The sequence below is a fragment of the Pteronotus mesoamericanus genome, unplaced genomic scaffold (assembly GCF_021234165.1).
Source record: "Pteronotus mesoamericanus isolate MK-2021 breed Mesoamerican mustached bat unplaced genomic scaffold, CSHL_Meso_final scaffold_174, whole genome shotgun sequence".
Classification (NCBI taxonomy): domain Eukaryota; kingdom Metazoa; phylum Chordata; class Mammalia; order Chiroptera; family Mormoopidae; genus Pteronotus; species Pteronotus mesoamericanus.
The window spans coordinates 42494870-42504927 of NW_026555309.1; the positions used below are offsets into that span (position 1 = coordinate 42494870).

General features: G+C 48.0%; 1 protein-coding gene across 1 annotated transcript in view; it reads right to left on the minus strand.

Annotated features, from left to right (window-relative positions):
* ZFAT (zinc finger and AT-hook domain containing) overlaps window positions 1-9237 on the minus strand; it is a 99344-nt gene extending 90107 nt beyond the window's left edge. The window contains exon 1 of the mRNA XM_054590101.1: window positions 9066-9237. Coding sequence (XP_054446076.1) covers window positions 9066-9225 — 160 coding nt within the window. The 5' untranslated portion in view covers window positions 9226-9237. The remainder of the gene's footprint in view (window positions 1-9065) is intronic.
* Between the last annotated feature and the right edge of the window lie 821 nt (window positions 9238-10058).

Genomic DNA, 10058 nt, shown 5'->3' on the forward strand with positions numbered 1-10058 from the left:
TCATTAGTATTCCGACTTGGACTCTCTCTGAAGAAGCTGGTCCCCGCCCAGCCAGGCCACTGTTAGGTCACGTGATTCCTCGATGCACACCCACTGGTATTCATTAAAACCCTTTTCCCTTGATTTCTCCATTTAAAAACATCTCACACACCAAGAAAGCCCACTCAGACTTAGGGGCTTCCTTACGCCGGAGCCCCCAACACACGGACAGAGCCGGCTGGCCGTTCCCTCACTGTGCAGCTCAACCCCTCGTCAAGCCAACGGAGAGCTCAGAAAAACCCCGAACACCCACACGGCCAGGCCCTGACAGTCCATCTCCAGGACGTGTATTTCCAGCCAGAACAGGAAGCAACAGGGAGATGGTGAATTATTTACCAGAAACGAAGAAGCGTGCGCCTTCCAGGTCTATGGGCCACACAGAAACCGCTTTGTGGGGCGGCCTGGGATGCGAGACACGGCAGGTGGCGGGGGGGTTACCGAATGCACCCTCAGCCTGCTACCTGCGCTGTCACCACGCCAACCAGCGACCGTTAACTATTAAGCACGCGCGCCTGAGGCTGCGCAGGGAGCACTCCCGCACACGGCCTCATCGGAGCCGGGGAGCCCCAGCATGGCTCCCATTCTGCAGGGCGGGCTGAGGCTTCAGAAGGCAAGTCCTTTGCCCCAAGGCACAACTAACTGAGGGCAGAGGTGCGCCTGGAGCCCCGTCCTGTTAGCCTCAGAGTCAGTGACCTGCACCTGTGTCAGCTCGGGTACAATCAGAGCACAGAAATAACACCTTTTGACCTGTAGGTTCTGCGGACAAATGACAGTGCCACCCAGCGACCTGCCTCAGCACGAGCGGACCCCTGACCTGAGCCCCAGGTAGATGCAAAGGGAAGGGGAGGGCTACTGAGTGCACTGTGCACCAGGCAGGGACTGAGGCATTCCGAGTATTCATCTCAGAGCCTCTTTTAAAAGAGGGCCAAGGTCATATGTCCCTGGGACAGATGACAAGAGCCACCTGCTGGCACCACCAGCCATCTCCCCAGCCGTGGTGCAGGCTGAGCACTGCACGAGGGCCCCACAGAGGGCGGGGGCGGCTGACCCTCCCCAAGCCAAGCTGAGCTCCCTGGCGCTGGGGCATCAGCCCTGAGCACACTTTATGCTTGTCTACGGGGAGGGCAAGGCTGTCCCCGACTCATCGGCCCAGACGTGGGGCTCCTTTCTGTGACCCTCACAGAGGCCTTTGGGCCAGCCTCTGCCCCGCCAGGCCTGAAACCCGAGCCCGCCGAGTCCAGCCTTCCCTGCCCTGTGCTGCCCACCAGAGCAGATGGAGTGGCTTGGGCTCCAGCGGGCACCAAAACCACACGTACTACGTGCCTACATACACGCAGGATGGCTTTGCCTGGGCTAAGTGCCCAGGAGAGGCAGCAGAGACTTAAACCGAGATGTCCACCTCCCCTGGGACACATCCTTTAACCCACTACCTTGACTAAGCACCCCCTCTCCTATAGCCCAGCCTTAAGCCAGAAAAACACGGAAATCCCTCCATGCTCGCCGCCACCCACCAGCCGGGAGGCGGACCCCACAGGAGGAGTGCCTGGGTCTGCCCTGGACTCGGCACCCAGGCCTCCTGCTGGTGCCCAGTTACTCAGCTACGAAATCTAATAAGGAAAGGGGGCGGGGATGAAAAGGAGAAGAGAGGCCTTCTCCTGAAAGTCTGAAAGGGGAAAGGAGACGGAGGAGCCCAACAAGACTCCCAGGAGACCCACAGAAATTCCTCCTCGGTCAAGCCCAGCTGCCCCGCCCCCCAGCACTCACACGCACATTCTCCTACATACTCACACGTACACACACTCAAGAGGGAGAATGAGCTTGGTCCATTCCACCATTTTTTCTTGGACCACAGCCAGATGTGATTAGAAAAAGGGAAGAAAAATGGAAGGGTCTCCTGCAGACCACTTCCTACATGACCAAGAAGATTAAGGGCTATAAAATAAACCAGAGGATTTAGGAACCTTCGTGTTATAAGGGGAGACCAAAATAATAAATCAATTACTACTCAGTTAAAAGGTTCAATTAAGCCATTTCAAGTATCTCTCAACCTAAACTGAATTGTGGAGGTTAAACCTGAGTAGAAATCATTAGAGACAAACTAAGCCTTTACAAGCCTCAAATTTTATGGATGTGCACAAAGAAAACTAGAAGAACTTGGAATTCTTAATAAAAGGTTTTTGAAGAATTTTTCTCATAGTAAGAGTTTGAGGTACTAAAGACTTAACAAATACTTTTTTAAGTTAAGCAATATAGGCAACTAATCTTTATATATACAAGTGAACAAGAAAAAAATGTATTTAAGAACTTAGTCAAAAATAAATTAGCCCTGGTCAGTGTGGCTCAGTAGATGGAGCACCAGCCTGCGAACCGAAAGGTCACTCATTCAGTTCCCAGTCAGGACACATGCCTGACCAGGCATGCAGACCAGGTCCCCAGTTGGGGACATGTGAGAGGCAACCACACATTGATGTTTCTCTTCCTTTCTTTCTCCCTCCCTCACCCCTCTCTAAAAATAAATAAATAAAATAAATAAAGTAAATTAGCTAATAAGGAAAACGATTTATAAAAGTAGCTCAATGGTAAGAATTTGATTATGCCCAGAGTTCCGAAAGGACCCAGACGGACCCAGATGCTATCCCTCGCTCACTCAGCAGGGAACCGGGGGTGCAGGCACAGCTCGTGCCGCTGAGCCACGCTTTACTGTGCCTCACGGGAGCTGTGTTTTGTACAGTTTGAAGGTAAAACTCTTCACCAGAAAAAGATTACAACTCACTTCATTGTGCTAGTCACTTTACTGTGGCAATCTAGAACCAAACTCGCAATGTCTCCCAGGTATGCCTGTACGTTGTTTGAGCTCTGGTCTCTGAGCCACATATTCCTCGGTTATAAAATCTGGACATCAGAGTGGAATTAGAAGGCCTGAACAACAGTTATTAACCAACAAAACCTAACACAGACAGAAAGAACAGGCCACCCAACAGCCGTAGAATACAAATTCTTCTCAAGCAGACACGGAATGGTCTCCCGGATAGACGACATTATGTATTTGGCCGTAAATCAAATCCCCATAAATTTAAAAGTATGTGGACTAAAATTAAAAACAACAGAAAGAAATCTTAAAAATCCAAAAATGAATGAAAACTAAAAGTCCTCTCCTAAATAACAAATGGTCAAAGAAGTCATAAGGGAAATTACGAAACATATTGATTGAGATGAACAAAACAAGAGCACCACATACCAAAACTTACAGGATGCAGTGAAAGCGGTTCTTAGAGGACAATGTATAGCTACAAATGCCTCTGTTAAAGAAAAAAGAAAGGTCTCAAATCAATAACCTACCCTTCCAACTTATAAACTAGAAAAGCAGAAGTAAACTAAATACAAAGCAAACAGAAAGACAAAAACAATAAAGGTTAGAGTGGAAAAAGTTGAAATAGAATACAGAGAAAACAAAAGAGAAAAATCAACAAAACTGACACACCTTAAGCTAAACTCAGCAAGAAAAAGAGAGTAAGATTCAATTGCTAAAATCCAGAATGAAAGAGGGGATATTACTATTGACCTTACAGAAATAAAAAAAAAAGTCTAAGTTAATACTGTGAAAATTGTATGTCAACAAATTAGATAAATATGATGAAATAGAAAATTTCCTGGAAAGACACAAATTACTGAAGTTAATTCAAAAAGAAATAGAAAAATATGAGTATCCTTATGACAAGCCAATAGAGTGAATCAGATATCAAAAATCTTCCCACCAAAAATAAAAAGCCTTACTAAATGGCTTCACTGGTAAATTCTATCAAATATAGAAGATGAATTAACACCAACAGTTCATAAATCTTCCAAAAACAGAAGAGAACACTTCCCAACTCATTCTATGAGACCACTATTAACCGATTCCAAAACCAGACAAAGACGTTAGAGAAAAGACCTTAGATCAATGTCTCTGAATATAAATATCTTCACCAAAATACCAGTAAACCAAATACAGCAGCATATTAAAAGGATTACACAATATGACCAAGCAGGATTTATCCCAGGAATGCAAGGTGATTCAACATATGAAATTCCATCCATGTAATATACCGTATGAATAGAATGAAGGGGAAAAAATCCACATGATCATCTCTACAGACACAGAAAAGACACCTGACAAAGTCTAACACCCTTTATGTTAAAAAAGCACTCAACAAAGTAAGAAGGGAGCTTCCTTAACCTGAGAAGGTATATTTAAAATAGGTAACACAGATAACATCACCCCCGACAGTGAAAGGCTGGGTGCTTTCTCCCCAAGATCAGGAAGAAAACAAGGATGTCTGCTCTTATCAGTTCTATTCAACACTGTACCAGGGTTTCTAGCCATGGCAATTCAGCAAGAAAATCAAACAGAGGGCATCCAGGTTGGAAAGGAAGAAGTAAGACTACCCCTATTTGCAGATGACAAGATCTTACAAAGATAGATTCTTAAAGAATCTACTAAAAAATTATTAGATCTAATAAACAAGTTTGATAAGGCTGCAGGATACACGATCAATATATGAATAACAATTGTATTTATTAACTAGCAGTGAACAATCTGAAAATAAAAATAACAAATTTATTTCCCTTAACAATAGCATCAAAACAAATAAAATACTTAGAAATAAAATAACGAAGGAGGTAAAAGATTTGTACACTGAAAAGTAGAGAACATTGCTAAATGAAATTAAAGACCTAACTGAATAAAAAGACATGCCACGTTCATGGATTGGAAGGCTTAGTAATAAGACAGCAATAGTCCCCAAACTGATCTACAGATTCAACACAGCCTCTATCAAATTCAACAGCTTTCTTTGAAGAAACAGACACACTGATCCTAAAAATCATATAAAATATAAAAGACCCTGAATAGTGAAAACAATCTTGAAAAAGATCACAGTTAGAGGACACAGGTTCCCATTTCAAAACTTACTGCTGGTCTGAGGACAGGCAGACCAATCGACGAGAATGGAGAATCGAGACCGAGACCCATAGCTCTGAGGGCAATGGTTTCTGACAAGGGTGAAAAGGCCATCCAGTGAGGAACTTGGGGGGACAGAGAGAGGTGCCTTCCTCACCTTACATTGTTTTAATCTTTTTCAACAAGGTGTTATTACTTTTGCAATGGAAAAAAAGGGAGTATAAAGGAATAATGAAGCCGCTCTGATGGGTTTACCCACACAGAAGCTGACCCAGGAGAGGCACCCAGTGTCCTGGGGAGTGAAGGGAGCTTTACGCCCAGGGGTCCACCTGCGACAGCGCGCCCTGGGGCCTTGCGACCCCGTTCAGCTATTGGTGGGGGTCCCGGCGCCAGGCAAGGGGGAGGAAAGGGCCCGCCCGTGGAATCACACCGCCAAAGGCACCGCGGAGACAGTAAGAGGGCTTCCGCTCCTCGGTGGGGCTTGCGGATCTCAACAGTTTGGGGAGCGCTGGTTTGGATGAGGGGGAGCCACTGAGGCTTTCCGAGTAGCAGGTGACAGGTGGCATGGGACACATCCTCTGGGAGGCAGAAGGGCAGCAAAGCCACAGGTAAGAAAACAAACAACACAAGGTGATGGGTTCAGTCGCCCCCAGGGACAGGGATGTGCCCTGTGTCAGCTTCCGTGCCAGGGCCTGAGGCCGAAGAGCCGAAGCAGCGTACAGGCCTTCCTCGGGGGTCCCTGACAAGCCAGGGAAAGGGGAGGGACGATGAAAGCGCCCCCGGGGAGGACAGAGCTGAGACACACGAGTGCGGCTGCAGGAGCCCAGAGGAGGGCCTCCTCCCCGGCCCAGGCCGAGGGCCACGTTCCCAGAGGCCATCTCAAGCGGAATGAGCCTTAGGCACGTGCAGGGTGAGCCAGGCTGAGACACCTCTGCGGGGATCTCCGGGCAGCACGGTGGCCAGTGGCTGCAGACTGATGTCAAGAGGGACAGGATGAGCATGGGGGGCTGGCTGCGGGAGAGACACCGAGCACAGGGGACGTTCCCCGGGAGGAGAGGAGAGTTCAGGCCAAAGTCCTGAGCTGTCTTTCACCAACGTCAGTATGGAGGCACAGGGTGGGAGTCAGACATGCGCCTCTTATAAAACACGATGCATGCAATTCCACGTGAAATCCTGTCCGCCTCATTGTCGTATCTTCATTCATTATTTATAAGCGAAGTGAAAAATTCCAATTACTTTCTCTCTTATTCACATTTCATTTCAGTAAGAAGAAAATCTTAATAAGCAAAGCTGAATAAAAAGAGAATTAAAAGCTTTGTAACAGGCTTTCTCAGAGTTCTTTTCATGTTAATCCCTCAGCCTTCCGTCTGCCATATGAATTTTACAAAAGAGATTATCCATTTCCCCGAGTTTACAGATTCAACTCCAGAGGCAGGGACACGAACACTTGAAGTTCTCGACTGAGGCCTCGACGCCGCCTGTGTGCTCAGCTGTTCTCTTTGGAAAGCCGAGACACCTGAACGGCTCACCGGGCAGTGGCCGCGGGGTCACCGAGGCTCTCTACCTGTAAGGTCAGGAAGGACGTGTCTAACTCACTCCCAGACAGTGCGGCAGGGAGCAGGCTGGCTGAGCTTCAAGGCCCCTGACACTAAAAGATTCTTTTTACCCCCAGCTTTATCAAGAAATCATTGAAAAAAATTGTACATATTTAGGTTGTACAATGTGATTTTCAAGATGTCCAAGATAACTTAATATACATATATACTGTGAAATGCTTCCCTCAATCAAGTTCATTAACACGTCCATCACCTCACATGGTAACCATTTTTTTGGTGTGTGGTGTGAACATTTAAGATCTACTCTCTTGGCAAATTTCAAGTCTAGGAATAGATGCAGTATTACTACCTATAACCACCATGCTGTCCATTTGATCCCCGGGTCTAATCTGAACGTATGTGCACTTTGATCATCATCTTACCGTTCCCCCGCCACCTGGCAACCCATGTTCTTTATTCTGGTTCTACGAAATGTGCTATTTTAGATTCTATAAGTAAGTGAGACAACGCAGAATTCGTCTTTCTGTGTCTGGCTTATTTCACTTAGCATAACATCTCTCAGAGGCATCCATGCTGCAAATGGCAGGATTTCCTTATTTTTTATGGCTGAATAATTTTCACGTGTGTGTGTGTGTGTGTGTGTGTGACATTTTCCAGATCCACTCGTCTGTCCATTGACACTGAGGCTGTTTCCACGTCTTGTCTCTCATGAATAGCACTGCAATGAACATGCGAGTGCTGTTATCTTTTCGCGAGACTGCTTTCACTTCTTTTGGATACATGCCCAGAACAGGGACTGCTGGGTCATATGATAGCTCTGCCTTTAATGTCTTGAGGAAACTCCATATTGTTTTTTCCATGGTGGCTACACTAATTTACACTCCCTCAACAGGAGACAGGGGTCCCCTTTTCTCCACATCCTCTTCAACATGCTGGCTCTTGTCTCTGTGATGACGGCCATTCTAACAGGTATGCGGTGATCATCTCATGACAGTATTGATGTTCATTTCCCTAATGAGTAGTAGTAATATTGAGTGCCTTTTCATGCACCTGTTGGCCACTTGGACATCGTCTTTGGAAAAAGTCTATCCAGGTCTTTGCCTGTTTTTGATCGGGTTACCTGGTAGAGTCTTGGTGCCTTGACACAGGCCTTTATCCCTCTTCTGCTTCCCCAAAGCCCAAAGAACCAAACGTGAACTGCCAGTAAGACATGATCATGAGGAACTGCCCCTCGTCCTGCCTTCTCGGCGGGGAGAGGACAGACCTGTTCACAGGCCCGGGATGGGCTGAGTAGGCCCCGGGCAGCCCACTGATGGCAGTCGACAGGGAGCAGGTACGAATACGGCCGCCCTCCTCGTTCGCCAAGAGCAGCCCCCAGTGCGGGTTCTCTTAGTTTTCACCTTACATGGAACCGAACAACTTCTAACATCTCAATAGCTTAATGCTCTGTCGGGTGTATTCTTCCGAGCACCCCAGAAATGGCCAGGGAGACTCGTTAGCCCACACGGTGCCTGCCTGGAGTCTGTCCTTGCTCGCTGTGTGGGACAGACAATCAATAAGCCAGCCTGTCTACTAGAAATGCACCGGAGTATTCCCGGGAAAGAGCTGTTGGACTATCAGTGTAGCTAATGAACCCGACAGTGGATGGCCACCTCCACAGACAGGGCTTTCGCGCAGGAGACCGGCCACTGCCTGTCACCACCTAACGATGGGTGTGCAAGGGCCTTTGGCCAACTCCTGTTTTCAGCTGCTCCTCCTGTTCTGTGGATGTCTCCGTCCCCAGGGACCTAATTACACTTCCTGGACGCCTCCTCCAACCCATCCGTGTCTGTGCCCGACGCCACGCGCTGCGATGCCTGGACACTGTACCAGGTGCACCTCGCTCCGCACGCTGTGACCACGAAGGAGACCGTGCAAAGCAAAGCTTTTTGCAGTTAGAATCCTTGTTCTGAGTGTACACAATCCCTCAGAAATGCTGTCTTTAAGAGTGTATGTACTTATTGATCATGTGGGTTTTAGGAACAGCTTCCTGTCACTATATTCTCTGACTTAATCCTCACGGCCCGCCTTGCGACAGGAGCATCTGTCTGTACTCAGATAAGCCATGTGAGGCTTAGAGAGGAAACATCATTTGCTACAGGTAACGCAGCCAGCAGGCGCTGGAGCCGGGCTAAACCCCCACTTACTCGACAGCAAGCTCATGCCCTGTGACCTGTGGGGTGACGCCACCTCCCTTCGTTCCCTCCATCAATCAGCCATTCACTCCTTCATCCGCCCGCCAACCAGGCATGGGGAGAGGCACCACAGGCCCAGGGAACTCAAACACCGCCTCACGTGAGCGGATCTCCACCTAGACTGTTACTGGACTTCTGGGGTGGCTATTCGGGCTTTCCGTATTTCTGCCCACCAGACAAAAACCCACGGCTCCAAACGGAAACCTGGAGTCTGTGTCTGTGGCCGGACATCAGCACCGCCATCCCAGACACGCACATCCGCGGGGGCGGCCCACGCCCGGCACGGCGCCCCCTTACCATCGCCCGTTCTGCTCCGGCTGGCGGGGTCAGGCGCGCTCAGAGGCCGGAGGGGAATGATGATCTCGTCGACGTTAACCCCTTCTTCGGCGTGCTTCTCAGCCACGTGGGCCAGGAGTTCCGCCTGACTGGGCGAGAAAAGGTTGCAGCACTTACACATGAAGATGGCCGGGTTTTCTGTAAGGAGAAAAGTGGCATTACGTTATTTCAGCCTCACAGGAACAACAGTTACTTCCAGCCACCTAGGAAAAATAGCGACCATTTGCCGGCTGAGCCCCACCAGCTGCCGGCTGGTCGTGTCCCTCTTGCGCACTCCTGCCCAGCCAGAGAGCTCGCTCCCTGCTGTTGCCAGAAAAGTCTTCCTTCAGTTTTTCAAAACCTCTGCCCTCTGGATCGAGTCTGACACAGGCCTCCCTGCAACCCAAACCAACCCCACAGCCGAGATTGCAGTAACGACACGGCAAAGTAGGAAACGGATGTGGAACTTGAAAAATTATATCCAACCCTCAAATGTATAACCACACTGATGGCAATTAAGTATTCTAGCTGCACTCTCCTAAATTAGGTGCAAGAAAAAACCGATCAAAATAACATTTCTCAGGAGCAAGACACCTTTTCACTGGCTGGCACAGACACAAAGAAAAAGAATAGGAATCTGTCGCTTTTCTAAGCCACTTAATTCCTGTTTAAAGCATTATCACCGTTCACAAATAGTTAATGATAGTCCATTATGATCATCCATTGTACGAAGCAGGGAGACATGATGGGAAAAACCCTCATTTTTTAGTCTGATAAAATAATTGTAGGCACATATAAGAATATTAAATTTAAGACCCTGGCTGACTAGCTCAGTTGGTTAGAGCATCGTCCCGATACACCAAGGTTGTGGGTTCAATCCCAGGTCAGGGCACATACAAGAGGCAACCAAGGAATGCATCAATAAGTGGAACAAACCGGTGTCTCTCTCTGTCAAAAAAAAAAAAATCAGTAAAT